Raw genomic sequence first — 23,059 nt, 5'->3', positions numbered from 1 at the left:
TCATTATTGCTATTTTATTGTATTTAGTAAATATTTTCTTAATACCATTTCTTGAACTTCATTGTTGGTTAAGGGCTTGAAAGTAAGCATTTCAGAGTAAGGTCTAAACCGGTTGTATTTGCCACATGTGACAAATTAAATTGTATCTAGGATCAGGTCCACCGACTCTTAAACTTTTATCCATTATGTTCTAGAAGGAAAAACTGATCCTATATCAGCACTCCTAATATGACACACTTTGTGGATATGGGCCCTGATCTAGGATCAGTTTGGTCTTTTAAATCAAAATGAATAAGGGGGGGGTGCTATATGAGAATTCATGCAATCTACTCTCATATTCAACTTCCAGCTACCTAACTACCTGCCCTTCTAGTAACCTGCAGAACATTCCTGACAAATGGCATGTTGTGTAAAGACGCTCCCTTAAACATTGACAATTCAATTAATAAATCATTCAAAAGCCTAAAACAAAGTTGGCCGAGATTAAACTTGCCTTTGATTTATCATTATATTTCCTACACTGATAATAATCAACATAACCAAAACTTTTAATAGCGGACGCAAAACATTTTTTTTTGCTCTAGCTCTGATGCAGGTCAACACTTGGGTAATCTCAGTCAGAAAATTGCTTTGAAAAGACAAAGCAAAGACTGCAAGTGAAATATGAAAAGATATCTACCTCCAGCACACTATCAGATGGGAGAGTATATCCAAGTACTGGCATCAGCAGTAATATTGTCAATCAACTGCTCAGTCATTGGAAGCTATCGGGGCATATGTCCCCGCTTGTAAAAAAAGAAAGATGTACCAGTCAAAAGTTCAGACACACCTACCTCCTTCATGGGTTTTTCTTTATTTTTACAAATTTCTACACTGTAGAATATTAGTGAAGACATTAAAACTATTAAAATAACACATGGAATCATGTAGTAAGCAAAACAAGTTTTCAAATCAAAATATAATTTTATATTCTTCAAAGTTGCCACCCTTTGCTTTGATGACAGCTTGGCACTCTTGGCAGCTTCACCTGGAATGCTTTTCCAACAGTCTTGAATGAGTTCCCACATATGCTGAGCACTTGTTGGCTGCTTTTCCTTCACTCAGCTGTACAACTCATTCCAAACCATCTCAATTGGGTTGACGTCGGGTGAAGGCCAGGTCATCTCATGCAGCACTCCATCACTCTTCTTCTTGGTAAAATAGCCCTTACACAGCCTGGAAGTGTGTTGGGTCATTGTTCTGTTGAAAAACAAAATTATTGTCCCACTAAGCGCAAACCAGATAGGATGGCGTATCGCTGCAGAATGCTGTGGTAGCCACGCCGTGTCTTTGTGAGACACAGAGTAGGTGAACGGAGGATCTCCGCATTTGTGTGGTTCTCACCGTGAAGCATGGAGGTGGTGGTGTGATGGTGCTTTGATGGTGACACTGATTTCTTTAGAACTCAAGGCACACTTAACCAGCATGGCTACCACAGCATTGTGAAGCGATACACTATCCTATCTATTTTGCACTTAGTAGGACAACCATTTATTTTTCAACAGGACAATGACCCAACAGGCTGTGTACGGGTTATTTTACCAAAAAGGAAAGTGGCTGTGCTGCATCAGATGACCTGGCCTCCACAATCACCCGACATCAACCCAATGGAGATGGTTTGGGATGAGTTGCAACGTAGAGTGAAGAAAAAGCAGCCAAAAAGTGCTCAGCATCTGTGGGAAGTCCTTCAAGACTGTTGGAAAAACATTCCAGGTGAAGCTGGTTGAGAGAATGCCAACAGTGTGCAAAACTGTCAAGGAAAGGGGTGTCTATTTTTGAAGAATCTAAAATAGATTTGGATTTGTTTAACACTTTTTTGGTTACTATATGATTTCATGTGTGTTATCGTATTTGATGAATGTAGAAAATAATTTTAAAAATTAACTTTGACTGGTACTGTAGATATGTTTTGTCACATACACTGGATAGGTGCAGTGAAGTGTTGTTTTACAGGGTCAGCCATATTAGTACGGCACCATTGGAGAAAATTAGGGTTAAGTGCCTTGCTCAAGGGTACAGATATTTTTAACCTTGTCGGCTTGGGTATTTGAACCAGCAACCTTTCGTTTACTGGCCAAATGCTCTAACCACTAAGCTACCTGCCGCCCCCTTGTACTAAAAGTACCCTTGTACTCAGTGTGACATATAGCCTACTCACAGTCTCACACTGTACCCATTTATTTCCTGAACTGAGGTTGACCTGAGTCTATTACTGCAGTAAACAGGGTGTGTGTGTGTGTGTGTGTGTGTGTGTGTGTCTGTGTGTCTGTCTGTGAGAGAAAGAGATTGACAGTGTCAGGTCTGAATGAATGAAACAACGGCATGGGACTCACTCTAGCTGTGGACTTACTTCCCTTTCACTGCCAGGGTTTGTCTCGCACAAAACACGACAGAGGGCTAGAGCGCTGAGGAATTACCTCATAAAATCAACATCCACCTAGTCCAAGGCTCGACTACCGGGAACAGACTGAAGGTCATTGTGAGGGCAAGAGAAGTTTATCTAAGCTACTGAGGAAGCTTTTTCAGGTCCATTGACTTTGGCGCTGGTTTTTATTCGTTTCCACCTCTTGGGGATTTCAGAATCAAAAGTCTTGAAAATCTATTGTCCAGTGTGGAAAAGTGAGACTCAAATAAATGTATCTGAAAAAGGGACTAATTCAAGAACTCCTGTGGGAACTAATATGGTTTGACCCTCATGACTTTCAGTAAAACACTAATTTAAAACAGAATATCTATATACTGTGCATCTATTGACCTCTGAACTCAAGGACATTTTGAGAAGGAATATAGTCTTGTTGAACAATATCAAAACCACACAAGGGTTTCATATCAGCTTATTATCTGTGCTCATTTTGACGGTGATGCTTCACAAAAGTTGGAAACTGTAGCCCTGCAAGGACGTGAGGGAATTAAATTTACCAATTCCTCCCGAGCTTTGAAAGCAGATACCTTCCCTTACCTCATTCATGTCATCTAGAGCACAGATGTCTATAGGGGAAACTCCAATTATGTAATTTCCCCAACATTCTCTTCTCCCTTGCTTTGGCCCTGAGGGAAGCGTTGATCAAATGAACCTTGTCAACTGCTCCAGCGCAAACCTCAAACGTGGTCAATTTTGTAGCTCAACATGGTTGAGGACGTAATGCAGGCATGCCACAATGGCATCGGACTTCGCGGTCCCATCGATAAGCTGTCCAACCATGCAGAATGACAGAAACCTGGGACCGGTGTTGAATCGCATCGGACTATAAGAGCAGCTGTTGCCACTTGTATCTGGGCATTCGTTATGAACCTCTTGATTAGTTTCTCTCACAGATCACAGACATAGCTACCGACTTGTCTGGTTCGTGGGCACAGAGACTTTCCAAAAGCTAGAGTTATACTGGCATTGCATGTGGGCTGTATAATCTGCTGCACTTAGGGTCATCTTTTTCTGGTCTTCATTTCGGTATTATCGTATCAATTAGTTTCCTCCTTTAGCTACTAGGGAGAGATGCAAATGCAACATTGACACTGGGAGTCAGATGCAATGAGCTGTGATGCAATTAGCTTTACGACTTATGCAAATTTCCAGTCCCTAACTAACAAACGTATACCAGAACCACTGAGCTTTATTACCTGCTGAAGTGGATAAACGTCCTTAGATTATTTATGTTTCCATCCAAGTGAGCCGCCATTGGCTGCTAGTAAGTGTACGCAACACTTGTGTTTATGCAGCGCCAAATATGATCTGTATCGACCATTGCTGGTTTCTTGCGGGCACTAGCTATAAATGTTGCCATATGTGCCACAGGGTTGCAAGGTGACTCTGCAACGGATCAAATGAAATCTAAATGGAACAGGGCCCGGAGTGGATGCATACTGTCAATCGTAAACACATTTACAGGACACCAATGGGCCGTTCCTTTTCTTGCTTCACCCTTACGAGTCAGGGCCATTGACTGATGTGTTGTTTGAGAAATGAAATGCATTAGTTACTTTTCAAGAAAAGTCTGTTTATGATTCATTCCAAGGGGACTATTCTGTGTAAACTAAGCTGACCAAGGGTAATTTAATATGAAAGGCGCTGTAGAAAGTTAGACATACTTTGATGTCCACTGAGGTTATGAGTAGGGTTGCACATTTAATGGAAAATATTCAGGGGTGGAAACTTTGTGGGAATTAATGGAAATATATGCAAATTAATATTAATACCATTTAAATGTAGAAACCTTTTGCATTGGATATATTTACCATATCATACAAAAACATAAACCTTTTCATAAGTAGACAATAGCAAATGATTAAATCCTTCCAATAGAAATAAAACTTTAATTAAATGAGTTGACTCTTCACATGGGATCATTTCACTGAACAACAAAAGGGAATATTAAATGATATTATTTTTATATTAAATGATCCAAACATTTTCAACATACATCTGTGAAATCATAGTCTAGAAACAAACGCTTTGGTTATCTTCCATGTCTTCTCCCTGGACCTCAATGTCCACCTCTTGAACATCAGACACTGAGGCATTATCTTCACGGTCACTTTCCAACCTAGTGGAGGTTGGCTCGTTGTCAGGCTCAAAAAGCCTCAAATTTGCCCGGATGGCGACCAATTTTTCAACCCTTGTCGGTCAGCCTGTTGCGTGCTTTGGGTGTGTTCCCAAACAAGGACCAGTTGCACTCGGAAATGGATGAAGTTGGTGGGATTTGGAGGATGATGGAGGCAACAGGGGAAACAGCCTCAGATCCACAAAGTCCCTTCCACCAGGTGGCTGATAAGATATGGTGGCACGACTGCCATATTGCATCTCCATCCCAAAGCCCTTGCTTGGAAGTGTACTTCACCAGACTGCCAAGAACCTTGCCCTCATCCAGGCCAAGGTGGTGAGACAGTAGTGATGACACCACAGGCCTTATTGATCTCTGCACTAGACAGGATGCTCTTGCCAGAATACTTGGGGTCCAACATGTACGCTGCGGCATGTATGGGCTTCAAGCAGAAGTCTTCACGCTTTTTGATGCATTTTTAGAACTGTAATTTCCTCTGCTTGGAGCAACTGAAGTGGGCAGGGCAGTACGGATTTCTTCTCTTACATCTGCAAGCAGAGTCTGAACATCAGACAGGATGGCATTGTCTCCCTCAATCCGTGCAATGGCTACTGCTACACGTTTCAGGAGTTTCAGGCTGCTTACCACTCTCTCACAAAATACATCATCCAGGAGGATCCTCTTGATGGGGCTGTCCATAATCAGCAGACTATGAAATTGACATTTCTTGGAGAGACTCCTTCCCCTCCAGGAGACGACAACACCACCCCAACGGGTGTTGCTGGGCAACTACAATGTGGTGCTCTTATTCTTCTCACTTTGCTTGGTGAGGTAGATTACTGCTGTAACTTGACCCTTCACATACCTAACGATTTCCTTGGCTCTCTTGTAGAGTGTATCCATTGATTTCAGTGCCATGATGTCCACGAGGAGCAGATTCATTGCATGAGCAGCACAGCCAATGGGTGTGATGCGAGGGTAGGACTCATCCATTTTAGACCAAGCAGCCTTCATGTTTGCAGCATTGTCTGTCACCAGTGAAAATACCTTCTGTGGTCCAAGGTCATTGATGACTGCCCTCAGCTCATCTGCAATGTAGAGACCGGTGTGTCTGCTGTCCCTTGTGTCTGTGTTCTTGTAGAATACTGGTTGAGGGGTGGAGATGTAGTTAATTATTCCTTGCCCACGAACATTCGACCACCCATCAGAGATTATTGCAATACAGTCTCTTTTCTCTATGATTTGCTTGGCCTTCACTTGAACTCTGTTGAACTCTGCATCCAGCAAATGAGTAGATAACGCATGTCTGGTTGGAGAAGTGTATGCTGGGCGAAGAACATTCAGAAATCTCTTCCAATACACATTGCCTGTGAGCATCAGAGGTGAACCAGTTGCATATACAGCTCGAGCAAGACATTCATCAGCATTTCTGACTATGTTCCTCCAATGAGTCAAAAACAACTTCTGATTCCAGGAGGACCATGAGCTGTTGCTATCGATAAGGAGTCCGATTCATTTTTTAAAACTCAAATAGAAGTAGAGGGACTTTTGTCAGAGGTTGCTTGTTGTGAGCACAGAGGGAACTTTATGCACTTGGCCAGATGATTCTGCATCTTTGTTGCATTCTTCACATATGATTTGGCACAGTGTTTGCAAATGTACAAATGTACATTAGCTGCAGTGAAATGTCTCCACACATCAGATAGGAAAATTCCATGGGCAATGTAAAGATTTTTTTTTTTAAGAGTAAAAAATAAAATACAAATCCAATTCCACGTACAGGTAAATAGTTATCTTACAACTCCTTTGTAAGATAAATGTTTTAAAATAAAAAATGTATGGAAACAGGTGAATTAACACTCAGGCTCAAGCAAGCTAAAACCCACAGTTTTTACTACCAACTAGCAGAAATTTTAACAAGTTAGAAATTATTTAAACACATTTTGCTGTAGGCTACTACACTGCTCAAAAAAATTAAGGGAACACTAAAATAACACATCCTAGATCTGAATGAATGAAATATTCTTATTAAATACTTTTTTCTTTACATAGTTGAATGTGCTGACAACAAAATCACACAAAAATTATCAATGGAAATCAAATGTATTAACCCATGGAGGTCTGGATTTGGAGTCACACTCAAAATGAAAGTGGAAAATCACACTACAGGCTGATCCAACTTTGATGTAATGTCCTTAAAACAAGTCAAAATGAGGCTCAGTGGTGTGTGTGGCCTCCACGTGCCTGTATGACCTCCCTACAACACCTAGGCATGCTCCTGATGAGGTGGCGGATGGTCTCCTGAGGGATCTCCTCCCAGACCTGGACTAAAGCATCCGCCAACTCCTGGACAGTATGTGGTGCAACGTGGCGTTGGTGGATGGAGCGAGACATAATGTCCCAGATGTGCTCAATTGGATTCAGGTCTGGGGAACGGGCGGGCAAGTCCATAGCATCAATGACTTCCTCTTGCAGGAACTGCTGACACACTCCAGCCACATGAGGTCTAGCATTGTCTTGCATTAGGAGGAACCCAGGGACAACCGCACCAGCATAGGGGTCTGAGGATCTCATCTCGGTACCTAATGGCAGTCAGGCTACCTCTGGCGAGCACATGGAGGGCTATGCGGCCCCCCAAATAAATGCCACCCCACACCATGACTGACCCACCGCCAAACCGGTCATGCTGGAGGATGTTGCAGGCAGCAGAACGTTCTCCACAGTCTCCAGACTGTCACGTCTGTCACGTGCTCAGTGTGAACCTGCTTTCATCTGTGAAGAGCACAGGGCGCCAGTGGCGAATTTGCCAATCTTGGTGTTCTCTGGAAAATGCCAAACGTCCTGCACGGTGTTGGGCTGTAAGCACAACCCCCACCTGTGGACGTCGGGCCCTCATACCACCATCATGGAGTCTGTTTCTGACCATTTGAGCAGACACATACACATTTGTGGCCTGCTGGAGGTCATTTTGCAGGGCTCTGGCAGTGCTCCTCCTGCTCCTCAATGCACAAAGGCGGAGGTAGCAGTCATGCTGCTGGGTTGTTGCGCTCCTACGGCCTCCAAGTCTCCTGATGTATTGGCCTGTCTCCTGGTAGCGCCTCCATGCTCTGGACACTACGCTGACAGACACAGCAAACCTTCCTGCCACAGCTCGCATTGATGTGCCATCCTGGATGAGCTGCACTACCTGAGCCACTTGTGTGGGTTGTAGACTCCATCTCATGTGAAAGTGAAAGCACTGCCAGCATTCAAAAGTGACCAAAACATCAGCCAGGAAGCATAGGAACTGAGAAGTGGTCATCACCTGCAGAACCACTCCTTTATTGGGGGTGTCTTGCTAATTGCCTATAATTTCTACCTGTTGTCTATTCCATTTGCACAACAGCATGTGAAATGTATTGTCAATCAGTGTTGCTTCCTAAGTGGACAGTTTGATTTCACAGAAGTGTGATTGACTTGGAGTTACATTGTGTTGTTAAGTGTTCCCTTTATTTTTTTGAGCAGTGTATTTACTAGTTTACAAAAAATAATGTATGTCATAAAATATATTCACCCCACCTAATATTGTATTCAAAACTTACCAGAAAGCATGTAGTCCTTGGCTCAGACAGTATAGTAGTGTGGGTTCAATAGCATCTCATTAGTATGCAAGATCTTGAGAATCAGCTGTACATGTGATGGAAGAATGCACTGTGCATGCAGAGGGTTGCAATGCCATTGAATTGGGGATACTTTAACCAAAATATGCCATAAGACATAGAATTGCCTTGTGTATCCCACAAAAAAGGTTCACATTATAACCTAACTTTGATGAATTGAAGCAAAATTCCTCAAATTCCAGAAATTTACCAGAAAGTTCCTGACCCTTTGCAACCCTAGTTATGAGTCAATCTTTTTAACCAAAAGGTTAACAAGGTACAAATCTGTCGTTCTGCCCCTAAGCACGGCAGTTAACCCACTGTTCCCCGTGCACCGAGGATTATGGCAGCCCCTCGCACCTCTCGGATTCAGAGGGGTTGGGTTAAATGTGGAAGACACATTTCAGTTGAATGCATTCAGTCGTATAACTGACTAGGTATCCCCCCTTTCCTTGGCTAACTAGAGAAGGAATTATTTAGCGTGGTTGTTATCGACCTAACCCAGGGAAAGAACTTCATTCAGATTGCCAGTCAATGTAAAAGACTATTCTTGACAAACCGTACCCTAAACAATAAACATGGGAATACCTGTTAATGGTTTTGTTATTTCCATGCTATCCAGATGACCACAGTGAAAGTCACCGAGGAGTCACTGGATTCGGTTTCCTTTCCTGGAAAGCAGGTAGGTGCACCAGAGGTTCTTTCTATGGTGCCTTTTAAGAACAGCGATGACACCACTAAAATTCCAGCATTTGTGTGACAATGAGCGCACTGCCTGGACACAGCAATCCAGAAAGGTACATTAGCCCACCCCCCCCCCCCCCCCCCGGCCCGCCTCTTAGAAAGCCTCACTCCTTTCTCGCACCCCTTGAAGCTTGTTATGCAATTGTTGATTGAAAGGCCAAGCAGTAATATGGTAAGCTTTAGTGAACTCCTCTCTTTCCCTCACTTTCACTCTCACTTTCTTTACGGGGAGAGTTACTGGTTCCTTACAGCCGGGGGGCTGTTAGTAGTAGTGCATTGCCTGCGGCAACAATGGGCGTTCTGACATCAGCAGAGGCAAGATAGTCATCCTAAAACTACACAACATGGATGTTCTCTTTATGCCAATCTGATGGAAATTGGAAACCTTTACCCCCCAGAGGTTCATTTTCTTCTGATTTATTATCAGAACTTGTGTTGCAAGACCAAAGGTTTAATTTATGCACAGTAAGCAACTTTATACATACCATAAAGTGATACAAAATGATGAAAACCTTGGACTTTAAAAACACATTTGTCAATTCTTTCCAACGCTGTCCTGCTTTTGAGAAATATTTGATGAGGTTATTTCCATCTCAATATATACCTGGAGAGAGGCAGATATTTGGCAAATGCAGGGCACACAAGTTTATTTGTTACATTGATTCAATGTGGGGAGGTGAGTATTGAAGCCAGTCAAGCTACTTTACCTGGCCCAGACAAGTTGCAGTCAGATATTCATCAACACAGGTCCAAGAGACTTTTCACCTGCATTTAATCGCATTTCTCTAATACAGGCTCTCCTAGAAGATTTAACACAAACAAAAAGCAAATGCCCCCGCAAACTTATTCCAAGTAGTCTTGAACAGTCATAATTTCCTTTAGGAAATCACGTTTCACTACATAGAACAGATACTAATCATTAGCCTACTATTATGCTGAACATCCAATAATATTCAAAGACATTGATTTGCAATTTATTTTTCAGCATTACACAATGTCTAGTAATAGGGCACTTAACTGGATTGTAATGGAAATCGGCCCTGCTACTGCAGTTAAGAGGAAACAGGACCCAGTTCTGTCAACTTGCATGTCTTCAAAAACCCATTTTCTTTCAGTGCAGTATTTTACAGTAAGTTAACCAACAACTCGTTCTGCAATCAGAAATGAAGTAAAGCACTTCTTTCCCATTTTCAACGGGCTTTCCCTAGACATAAGCTGGTAATTTCAAACATAACACAGAACTGAAACGTGATAGCTGTCAAGAGAAACTACGCTTCTGATGCCTGGATTTTCAACGTTAGGTTACCTCAATGTAGGAAATGAATGTGTATTTCAAGGGTGAAATTCTTACCCGCCTTAGTCCCAAGAAATGAATATGGAATGATAGCAACACAAACAACAAAGCTGTGTAGAAGAATGCACTGTTCAGAACTCCTGTAGCCTACTACTAATATATATCATTCCCTCCTGACAGCATGGATCAATACCTCAGAGAAAGGGCAGTAGCACTTAGCTTTTCCATGTGGCATGCCATGCTTAAATGTATTAACTTATTTCATTAGTCAGCCATTAAATCTATCTTGTATTGAGGCAATAAGCAAACTAGAGACAGACAATATAATAATGGAAGTGAGGTATAGCTTCACAAAAAAAAAAGTAAAGTCATGTGGTGCTCATGGAATGGAATGTCATTCTTTCAATGAGCAGTGGATAGACCACAGAAATCAAGGGTTCGGCCTATTTGCTCGTGAAAATGTCAAGGGATGCATTTGCTAAATACATTTTTGGGTGGTTGACTGAAGAGATTTTGTATCCAAATTAGGGCTGGGCAATATGGCCAAAATATTATATCACGGTATTTAAAATAAATAATAATACGGTATTTTTAGTTTTTGAATAATAAAAGTAATCATTTTGAATAATAAAATAATAAAAGATACATTTGCTTTATGAGTAGTGAGTGATCCTAGGGAAGAAACACATACATTCTAAATGATTTGAATGCGTCTTTCTCCATTCTGATTGTTTTATACTGTTCAATTCAACCAAAACAAATTTCAGCACTTTTATCATTTCTGCATTTCCTGCACTCAATTGCAGTGGTGGAAAAATTACACAAATGTCAAACTTGAGTAAAAGTTTAAATGTTTTTGGTTTTAAATATACTTAAGTATCAAAAGTAAATGTAATTGATCAAATTTACTTATGTATCAAATGTAAAAGTATAAATAATTTCAAATTCCTTATATTAAGCAAACCAGATGGCACCATTTTCTTGTTCTATTTGTATTTACGGATAGCCAGGGGCACACTCATACATAATTTACAAACAAAGCATGCGTTTAGTGAGTCCTACAGATCAGAGGCAGTAGATGAACAGGGATGTTCTCTTGACAAGTGCGTGAATTGGACCATTTCCTGTCCTGCTAGCATTCTAAATGTAAAGAGTACTTGTAGGTGTCAGGGAAAATGCATGAAGTAAAAAGTACAGTAATTTCTTTAGGAATATAGTGAAGTAAACGTAGTCAAAAATTAAAAATAGTAAAAGGACAGATACCAAAAAAACTACTTAAATAGTACTTGAAAGTATTTTTACACCACTGCTCAATTGAGAGAATTTCCACACTGCCACGTAGGGCTGCACGATTTGGGCAAATCATCAAGGACTTATTTTTAACCAAATGTTGCAATTGTGATTTGACTTGCCAAATAGAGCAAAACTGTTGGAATCATGGAACTAAAATAACTATTCTAATTCTATAGCTAGAATATAATAGTGGGCACTTTGAATACAGTGTTGTTTGAGATATCAACGAATTAAAATGCCAGGGAGGAGTAATTGTGACATAGTAGGAACTAAAATGTTGATAAGTGTTTTCTAGGGGACACTAAAAGCTTTGGCTACATTGTATGTTTTCTCTTAGCTACTTCATGTAGCTAACATATTCTTGCGTTGCCTATTCCTCTTTGATTGAGAAGATACAATTGCACAAACATGCGGATTTTGGTCTACACCATCACTTGTATTATCAGGCTGTATTAGCTAGCTATTTGCTCTTACTCAGTACATTTATTAGCTAGTTAGCTATTAGCATAAGCTGCTAACAATTAGGGTCAAAAGATTTTGGGCAATTTGCTAAGAAAAGACAAACTAGCTGTTTGCTGATGTAAGAAACACAAACCTTTAGTGTCATTATAGAAAGCTAGTGGATTTATATTAAGAAGTAAAGTGAAAACAGCATTGTTTTCATCAACATTGTTGCATGTGCTGCATTGATCATGCAGACTGGACACAAGTGTCTCCTGGTTGAGGAATGAGTGACAGGGGGTGTGGCTAGGTCTGTGTGGAAAGTGGCACGGAAAGAAATTACACAATTAGCGAAATAAACTATAAAAATTGACATTACACATGGCGTATAACATTTAACAAACCAAACATTCAAATACCGGTGTAGAAGGTAAAGTAAAATCCAAAACTGGTCCCTGCAACAATCATAAAATACGGTATACCGCCCAGGCTTAAACCAAATGAATTATACCAAAAAAGCAGTCCGCAGATATTGCTGACCCAGTCTAGGTGGATCGATACCAGTTGTAGGCCTATTAGATCGAATTTTAAACCACACCAATTGATTTGACAACCACTGTGTCATGTGACATTCCAAAAGAATGACAGAATGGTTCTGAAAATTTAGAAAATCTCCACAATACCTTAATTCTCACAAGTCAGTCTACTATTCAGAAGGCCTAAAAGGAAAGATACACCCATTTTGAATGTTATTGTGCATCTCCGAGTGAAGTTAGTTCCCTAGGTAATTTAATATTTTCATGTGTATCTGAGCTATTCGCCGTTCAAGCAGGCAGAAATACAGCTGGTATGACAAGTTTTGCTTCATGTGATATATTCGACCATTGGCTTTCGTACTTTAATTCTAAGCTCCGCCCATTCAAATGAATAGAAGCCGCGTATGCGAAGTAGCGTTGGTTGGGAATTTTGGGGAGCTGCGTCCCCCGCGAACAGTTGTCCCAGAGCCTCGTAGCTATGTCACAATGGGACACCGGACTATCGCGTCTGCTTCTGTGGAATCACGCTTTACACGTGATCCAACAGTCATTCATAAACATGCACAATCGCAAACACCTTTCTCAGTAACAGTTCAAAAAACTTGACTGGCTTCATTATTAAAAGTCCAACAAAGCGTTTTAGCAACATAAAATCTTGTTTAAAAAAATCTGCTCATACATACCCCCAGGAATAATATGACACTTTTTTACATTTGCAAGCATTTGCAAGCACTTAGTCATTTTCATAGAATGTTTGGGGATGACGTACGGCATCCCCAAATGTGAAGATTCTAAAGCAATATAGAGAAGGAATCAAAGCAGCTGTGCTTTTGGACAATCAATTAAACACTGCAGTAAATAAAACCCAATAAAAAAAAGCATCTGGCTTGTCCAAGCCATTATTCACTTTGAACTGGACTGTGCTTACAGGCAGTAGCAACATCGAAACTTTAGATCATTAGAATGCATTCGCCAAAAGCCACAAAACACATCTGAATGGTTTTCTGTAAATATATAAATACAACATGAGTCTTCCTCCATTTGTTAACTTTACAGTTAATTTGATCAAACAACCATGAAAAGGTAGGCTCTCTCTCCCTCAGTTACGCACATCAACTAATGCTAGCCAGAGCAAGATGAGCCGTTTAAGCTAGTTGGCCGTCAAAATTGCACCGATAAACGATGGGAATTGTAGTCCTTGTGCAGCTTGCCTGCAACCAAGCACCCAAGCTAAGGTTAAAGTTGGCTAGCTTGCTACTTACAGACAAATGAGAGAACACCGCACTCTGACCATGATTAGCTAGGCTGTTTACATGTTATGTAGAGCGTTCGGGACTATTACTTTTTTGGCCTGTTTACTGACACCGGCCATATTCAGCTGGTGTTGTGCGTTCGTAAATTCATTAGTTATTAGTGCTCTGAAATCAGAGTAGAAAGCCAGAGTGAATTTGCAAACGCAAGCGATATGCTAACTGGATAAATTAATTGAAGTTCTTGCTAGCTACTGTAACCCTCAGTGGCCTATTCATATCAACAACAAGTTCAACAACTAAATGTTAGCCAGAGAGAAAGGAGCTAAAATCGAACGAGGGAACAGTAGATAAGCCCTCAAACTTTTTAGCTTGTAGTTGGCCGTCAAAATTACACTGACAAATGATAACGCCCTTCTGCAGCATGCCTGAGGGGCGGCAGGTAGCCTAGCGGTTAAGAGAGTTGGGCCAGTAACTGAAAAGTTGCTAGTTCGAATCCCTAAGACGACTAGGTGAATAATCTGCCGATGTGCCTTTCAGCAAGGCACTGAACCTTTATTTGCTCTGGATAAGAGCGCCATTTAAATGACTTAATCGCAAATGTTAATGCATGCTTGTCCCAACCAATGATTTATACACACACTAGATGACTGCCAGGGAGCGCTATGTTGATGACACCATGCCTCCTTCTTGGCACTCCCCCACCATTGTAAAGAAATATGTTGGAAGCTATAGAAACGCATTTATAAATGTCTACATTGCCACATTTATTCCATTACAACTTACCTTAATGCATATGTTTAAATCATGTGATCTCAACATTCAAATATATATATATATATTTTTTTTTTTGATTACTAATGCTACTGTCCACACCCAAAAACTTAAATATATCTCATTTTGCCTTTAAAAACATTTAATTTAATTAGAATTCCATCCATTCCTATGAAGCACTGCACCTACTGAGGAGTGTCAATATGGCCAATACATAGCATCAGTAATCCAGGGTTTATATACATCATTGGTCACAACCTGCGTTTTGACAACTGAATGGGAACTTGTCTACCTGTCCACCCATTTGATCGACGAGATATGAGAGATATGCTAACTGTGGATAACAGTCGTTCAAGTTCGGACCTGGTCAGCTAACAAAATGACACCTGAATCTCTAGCCATAACCAGGAAGGGTTAGGCTCCGTGTTCTTAGCTTGCCAAATAAATGGCTACATGAATAGGTAAGCTAGCTAGCTAATTAGCCACGTTACGACTGACTTGTGATCATTGCCCTTGTTAGTTTCATTGCATTGACATTCTTAGCCTTAGTTACATTCGTCCGTTTTTGTCCAAAATATTGAGTAATTGAAACAGTTCACTCGGAATGGCTCGAGGATGCAAAATGTACCAGGACAGCTGTGATTTACAACATCATAGCAATATTTGGGTACACATCTGCTGAGGAAATTCATTTACGGCTATGTGGAAGCAGACTGACCATCCATGAGATCAAAATAATGTTTTCATAGTGTTTAACAATGACATTGTTTACAAACAGGAGGGAAAGCTTATATTTGGGGGTAAAGACAGTTGAACTAAACTCATGAGGCTTTATGAGTTATATTCTTAAAGAATGAATGGATATATACCAATCATTAAATTGCAAGTCAACAAATTTATGTAACAACTAGGCCTACCTGCAACTACCTGAAAGCCATGTTAATTTTCTTAAAAATCTGAGCAAAATGCATCATTCACAATTTGTCATCAACGACCGTACGACAGACGATGATCATTCAAGGCACTAAGAGACGGCCTGCTGAGATGGATTTCTTCCCGCACGTAAGGCCTACCATGATCTCAAAGTTGAGTCACAGCTTTTGAACTGCATGCCATCATCGATGAAGGGGACATGGTCTAGATCTAATGTTGCAGTAGGCTAACAATAGCAATTGTCCTATGCTATGGGACATTTTAACAGCGGTCTCCTCCAGAAATTGAAATACCGTGTAACTCTAGTTGTTATAATCAGCGAGGCAACATTGTATCTGATTTGTAGACTACGGTTCCCGTACATAGATAACCGAAAGCATCATTTAGAACGCAGTCTTCCACGCAGACATGGCCCAAATTCTAGCTACTACAAATACGAATGTTTATGTGTAGGCTACGATAGTCTACAATGACATGTGTAAAATTTGATCCGACGAACAATTTCAAATGCGCTAACGTTATAAAATGACAATAGCAGAAGATGGGTAACGTTAGCTAAATCCCCATTGCCCCCACGGGCTATGCCGCTAACTTGCTCACCGATAGGTTACATAGACAAGCCCAATTTTAGCATTATTATGATTCACACGCATCACCACACAGACTTAGCAAAAAATTATATCGTCATTAGAAAAATATAGACCATAGGGAAGAATATACATTGGATACTTACATTCTCTGTATCACGCTCATTCACAGTGGGCAATGGCGTTCTGGTCGACATTTTGTGTGTACAGGCCGCTAAGCACCGAGCTTGGCAGCCGCCGAGAACAGTGCGACGAGGGAAATATTAATGTGACTTTTTTTTACACCACCGGCATTTCCAACCCGACCGTCCAAACCGCAATATTCCAAACTACAGCATATCTACTTCAAGGCCCGCTTGGAGCCAGCGCAGGGCTATCTATGCTGATAGATGCGCCCCCGGGTACGAGGCAAGCGAGTGTAGCGGGCCGAGAGAACGGATAGGAGTTTGTATGAAGCAGAGAATCCAGCATTGATCCACCCTGATAGATGGGCTGACACACACTAGGAACGCGAGATGGGGGAATAGTAGTAAAAGGAACACCCTACACAGGAGCGACCTTCATTCTCCCTCCCAAAAGACTAGGATTCATGCAGGATAGCCTACGCGGGTACAACCAATGTTCATGGAATATATTTTATAGAACACATGCAAGCCAAAAAAATATATTCATTCGTAACGCTGTAAGAGGAAAGAACATGACAGTAGCAACGCCAGGTGGCGAGAGAGGGATCGAGTAACATGAATAAAAGGGAGGGATTTTTTTCATTAAGAATGAAAGAAAATGTTTAGGATGATGACGTCTTTGTAGTAGCAGGAGAAGGTTCTTGATTGTTGACCTATGCTGCCAATGATCTGCCTGCATGTGCGAACCTTTTGGAAAGCATCATAATGATCATCATTCTTGGGTGGAATATCATCTCGATTTAAATTATGACCTTCCTAAACATTCGAAGTACCCTATTTGTAAAGCATACCATAATGTATAAGCAAATTGGTCATTGATTCCTGGTCAAAATGGATGGACTTCGTATACATACATTAAAAATACAAGTAATATTATCACCTAGTTTAGTAATAGCAGAAGTAAAAAGCCATACCTAGGACTATCGTCTTACTTGCAATGTCAAAAACTAGTTAAACATGCCAATGTTGCCATCTAGCGTTTATATTTCGGTAACTGCATTGATAATGGAAACTTGCCTTTATGCTGTACCCTAACAACCCTGAATCCATATGCATTCATTTGTACAACTGACTAGGTATCCCCTATTCCCTTTCCGTCAATGTCACCATCCTGTGTTATGCTACATTTCTGGTACCCCGTGTACATGGGCAGTAGCAACGTTACTCATTGTTTTCTTATTATTTTCTCTGCATTGTGAAGGACCTGTAGGTAAGCATTTCACTGTTAGTCTACACCTGTTGTTTAGGAAGCACGTGACAAATAAGATTTGATTTCAGGTCCTATGTGTAATTTACAAGGTAATGAAACGCGCTTAGTTGCGCTCAAATATTTTGGCACAGTTGCACTTTACAATGCAGCAGAATGTTCCGTTCTCTTTTCAACACTGTTTGAATGGCAATGTTTTACACTGTAGGTTAGTGTAGGCAGGGTTGGGGAGTAACGGATTACATTAACGCAAGGAATTACTTAAAACGGTAACTATAATCCGTTACCAGTAGAAATATTGTAATTAGATACTTTTTAAAAACTAGATTACTTTTAAATTCAGAATGTTTACGAAACATTTTTGTTGACACTTGTTCTCAATGACATTCAAATCAGCATTGAAAAAAAAGTGCAAGTTTAAATTTGTTCCACCTGAGCGAGTCTGACCACTATGATGGATCATGGGAAAAGAGCAGGAAAAGGCTTTTGTAGGCTAGTCCAAGCTATGTCTTTCAATGGTGCGACTGCTGTCGGCATCCGAATTGCCATGAATGTTTAATGCTTTTCGACTTGTCCCCAAATTAATATAATTGGTTGAGTTTGTTTTGATATTTTAACCTGCGTGTCGTGATCACGTTTGGTGTGGGGACAAAATACATGTATGCACGCGCGCAGCAGGTTTGGGTTGTTGTTCACAAATCTAAGTGTATTTTAAACCAATAGTTGAATTCTAAAAGTTTAAACTGCCTATCAATCATTGTTTTTGAATGCGCTTTTGCAACAGCTGCATAGTGCAGATCCCAGCCTATTTAATAAAAATGGGGCTTTTATTGCTCAATTAATTAATTCTGATAAAATAAAATAACATCCACAGGCCTAATAGACACATGCTCAAACTCGCACAATTTTGATAGACGTAAAGAAAAGGGGCAATCTGTGGTTGCTACATCCATCTGACTTTTAAATTCTATATACTAAATGTAAAGATAATTTAATCGTATTCTTGGATGTAGTAGAACGAGATGGGTTAGAGCAAGCCTACATAACCAACCCATAAAGTAATTTAACATCCATATATGGCCAGCTATGTAACCTTTAACATTGATTTATCCTGCAATAGATATTCAATTGGTAACATACATTTGGCCTCTTCTAATGCCTCTTAAGGGAAAATTAATCTAAAAGTACCTGAATGTAATCAGATTACGTTACTGAGTTTGGGTAATCCAAGTTACGTTACTGATTACAATTTGACAGGTAACTAGTAACTAAGGGATTACATTTAGAAAGTAACCTACCCAACCCCGATGGTAGGTACCTGCAATTTACCAATGGGTTTTGAGAGGATGCGAGGAGTATGCAATTGAGATTATCCCAATATATTTGAGCGCAACCTTCTCAAAACCCATTAGAGGAGGTCAGTGGGGAAGGACCTCTGGCTTTTGCCACCAATGGGTTTTGAGAAGGAGGCGAGGACACAAGGAGTGTGCAATTGAGATTCTTCCTGAGATTAATTTTACTACATTGAAAGCTTGACTCAGAGACCCATTTTCTCCACTTTTTAAATTTGTCAACTGGCAATCTGTGTAGATCCCCTGCACGACATCTCTTTGCCAGAGACAGAGGCTAATTTCAGATTTAGCCAGTAGGCTTCTCCAAATAACCATGTGGCTACATAAACATAACCTGGGGTGAGAGTTCAGTGGCGTAATAATTAGTCCAAATCCTAGAGAAGTTGCAAATGTAAAGTGTTTTACAACGAAACGTTTAATTCCTAGTGAATACAGCCCAGTTCGGTCCAATGAACTGAATGACATGCTTCCCCAAAACAGTGCACTGTTCTTCAACAGCTTTTGAGGTATGTTTGCTCCCGTTTGGTGGATGTGGCCTGGCAGTGTGGCCAGGGGTGCGTTTAGTTCAGTTCAATGTTTGCTACGTTGCATGACAGTTTGTACTGACCAACATGTTTCCCAAAACAGTCCACTGTTCAACAGCCTTTATGGTCGTTTTGTGATTTAATATTATTTTTGATATTATTTGAAATTCAGTTTTCACACCCGATTTAACTCTTTATTTTGTAACACATTTATATTTCGTTTCATTACTTAGTTAGGGACAGAAAGTAGCCTATGTGTGGGATGCTTGGGGTGGGGTGTCACTTCTTGCCACTGGGGGCAGTAATACATATGGTGATGGGCCAGGACCATATACTTGGATAGACAGACCATCTGTGTGCGTGGGCAGTGCCATTGAGGCCATCTCTATTTTCTTCTTCACCAGTAAAATTAATTGGCTGATCCCTCCTGATGACCCAGCTGTCATGACTCCACTGGGTCATCAGGTCATGCCAACCGGGACATCAGGAGGGATCAGTTGGAAGTCCCACCCCATTGACTAAATCAAAATGGTGAAAGTACTCAATGGCGCTGCCCATGCTAAACACAGGCTTTTGGCCACTAGAGGACTCCATACAACTCCATTGCCAGGACAAACAGTAGGTTAGGTTTAAATTATAAATCAATCCTAATGTGTCTTGGATTTAAAGGATAAGTGCCTAAACTGATGCAAGAAATATGGAAGGAAACTCTCATTCCCATTTTATAACAATCCAATGTTGTTTTTAAACTTTAGTAGTAGATGGAAGAATCAAGTACCTTTACCTGACAAAGAGGAAAAAAACAAATGAAGTCATGCCATGTTATGTTTATGTAATAAACATGTATCATTGACTAACCCCTTCAAACAAGATTTTCTGGTTTTATCTACAAGACTCAAGAAGAGGTGGTCGTTCAGTTTCTCAAGCCTGATGACAGTTGTCCACAGACAGAGAATATTCACTCCACAAACATTTGGGAGGCAGGGGAAGAAACAAGATCCAGTGCCACAGGGCACAGCTTTGAATAAAAAGCATCCTTGCATGCCAGAACTGGAGAGGCGACTAAACATACCCACCTTATATCTCTTCCTAGTATTTCCACAGCTCACAGGGGCACTTAATGCCCTGCCAGGTTGACCTTCCAGCTGGACCGTTACCTCAGACACAATCTTCGATGCGAGGAAGCTATAGTTCTGAAGCATTGTGGTTGAGATGCTTGCTGGATTCATCGTGCTGGCATCTTCCATGTGAAGCACTCACGCACTCACGCAGTGACTTCAGGAGGACCTGCGCCAACTGTTTTGCAACAGTAGTTGACTGCAAGTGTGCCTCAAGGTTGAGATGACACGGCACCACATCAGACAGCGACTGGCTGTCAGTGATGTTGGTCGTGTGAATTGTGAATAGCTCCAGAGACTTCACAAGCTGCTCTAGCTTGGCCCAGCCACACTCCATGCCCGCCCTCTGATTTCTTCCCCGTTAGCTATTGATAGCTAGGGATAGTGATGCACAAGCTACGCCTATTTGAAACTTTGGCAATTACTGGCAGATTCAGAATGTTGAAAATTAGATTTTTGCTCAAAGTTCAGAAGAAAACAAACTAAATAATTGGTTTTTATTTGATTAGTTATTTTTGCAGTCAACGATAATACACTGAACAAAAATATAAAAACATGTAAAGTGTTGGTTTCATGAACTGAAATAAGATCCAAGAAATGTTCCATACGCACAAAAAGCTCTCTGAAATTTGGTACACAAATGTTTATCCCTTTTAGTGAACATTTTTCCTTTGCCAAGATAATCCATCCACCTGAGGCATATCAAGGATCAGATTAACCTCTACGGGATCGGTGTCCATAAAGCAGGATGGTTGTTGCTAATGTGCGCTAATGTGACTAGAACGACGTAAGTAACATCCAACTTTCCAGGACATAGACATGTCTTATGTGCAGAAAGCCTAAATGATTGTTAAACTAACTGCACTGTCCAATTTAAGTAGCTATTAGTGAAAAAAAATACCATGCTATTGTTTGAGCGCACAACAACAAAACACTTTTAGCACAGCAACTGGTTTGACACATTGACCTCTAAAGGTAAACAATGTACGTACATTAAGTAATCTTGCTCTGATTTGTCATCCTGAGGGTCCCAGAGATAAAATGTAGGAACTGGGTTCTACAGTTTGAACCCCTGCCATCGCTGTCCCACACCCACCTGCCATCTTGATGTGTGAAGGTTAGTGTCTTTTCTGTAGGGAAGCTAATTATCCATTGTGTATGACATTCCTGTAAGTCTCTTGTGCGGCTGCTCGGCCATGGAAACCCATCTCAAGAAGCTCCCCACAAACTGTTCTGGTGCTGACATTGCTTCCAGAGGCAGTTTGGAACTCTGGGAAATTTTTACACGCTTCAGCACTCGGCAGTCCCGTTTTGAGCTTATGTGGCCTACCACTCCTCAATAGCATGTTGAAAGTCACTGAGCTCTTCAGTACGGGCCATTCTACTACCAATATTCTTCTATGGCGATTGCATGGCGGTGTGCTTGACTTTATACACCTAGTCAGCAACAGGTGTGGCTGAAATAACCAAATACACTAATTTGAAGGGTGGTTCACATACTTTTGGCTATGTAGTGTATCAATAAGATACGAGCTGAATGAGCCACCTACGATTGTTGCCAGCTATCTGACCGTTCAACATCCACAATTCTTCTTCAGGCCACATCGATGCGCGCACATCATTAGTCCTCAATTTGGTATTTCCTGCCATCTGGAAGCTAGAACCATTGTGGAGAATTGCGCAACTCTAATGGTCAACATTTTTCCACCTTGTGGACCATTTGAGTGTGTCGAAACAAACCAGGGCTTATGAAATGTGAGTTCTGGCAGAACTACAAGAAGTTGTAGCTGGGAAAACGTATTTGAATTAGCATAATTTTCACTGCATGGTTATATTATGTATTGTTACAGATCATAGGGATTATCTGTCACAAATGATATTAGCAGTTTGATAGAGAATTCTGTGTCCCTTGGATGCCTGTCGGCTGACACTGTAGGACAGGGGAAACCAGGAGAATGACCCAGGAAGCCGACATATCCCGTTGAACCCCAGAATCCCTACGGATTCATATCTCGAGCAGCCATCGCTACTGGGACGCAGAGTGGACTGGAGGAAAGAAACCCAGAGCCATATCAGTGGGGGTGATGTCCAAACAGAAGGGGAAGGAGTAAGGGAGGGAGTATATGGAGCAAAATGCAAAGCCTGGGGGATCAAGTTCCATCCTTCCTCCTGAGATTTCTACCTGGTTACTTAAATTTGAAATGGTGGAGCTGGCCTGCGCTCATCAGTCAAGGCGGTTTGGGGTTTATCTGGACTGGCCAAGAGACGACCTGTGATTCTACCTAATCGATTCAGAACGTGGGTCAAGTGTCCCTCCTTATGCATTCCACATCACGTTCACGGAGCCACACTATGCTGGATTTAGGATTCACAGATCTTCATCCTCCATCACTCTGCAAGCCGGACTGACCCTCAAAAACAAACAAAAAAAATTGACTTCCTGAGTTTGATGCTGATATTAACTTTGGATAAATATCAGATGTGGACAAAGCTTGAATATCATTGCAGAGGGTTATCTTTTGTTAAACTGTTGAAATAGATATTTTGTACTCTTACTCAAGCTAAACTCTACAAGTTACCAGTGAGATCTTATATTTGTTAATGTT

At 41.0% G+C, this 23,059-nt stretch overlaps 1 protein-coding gene across 2 annotated transcripts in view; it reads right to left on the bottom strand.

Annotated features, from left to right (window-relative positions):
* Positions 1 to 16,492, bottom strand: part of LOC139370558 (serine/threonine-protein kinase MARK1-like) — a 78,694-nt gene extending 62,202 nt beyond the window's left edge. For both annotated transcript variants that reach the window (XM_071110129.1, XM_071110130.1), the window contains exon 1: positions 16,214 to 16,492. In XM_071110129.1, coding sequence (XP_070966230.1) covers positions 16,214 to 16,264 — 51 coding nt within the window. In that variant the 5' untranslated portion in view covers positions 16,265 to 16,492. The remainder of the gene's footprint in view (positions 1 to 16,213) is intronic.
* Positions 16,493 to 23,059: the final 6,567 nt, after the last annotated feature.

This window comes from Oncorhynchus clarkii, chromosome 17, assembly GCF_045791955.1.
Source record: "Oncorhynchus clarkii lewisi isolate Uvic-CL-2024 chromosome 17, UVic_Ocla_1.0, whole genome shotgun sequence".
NCBI classification, from domain to species: Eukaryota; Metazoa; Chordata; class Actinopteri; order Salmoniformes; family Salmonidae; genus Oncorhynchus; species Oncorhynchus clarkii.
Note: the sequence above shows the minus strand (reverse complement) of the source record. Positions and strands in the feature narration are given on the sequence as shown.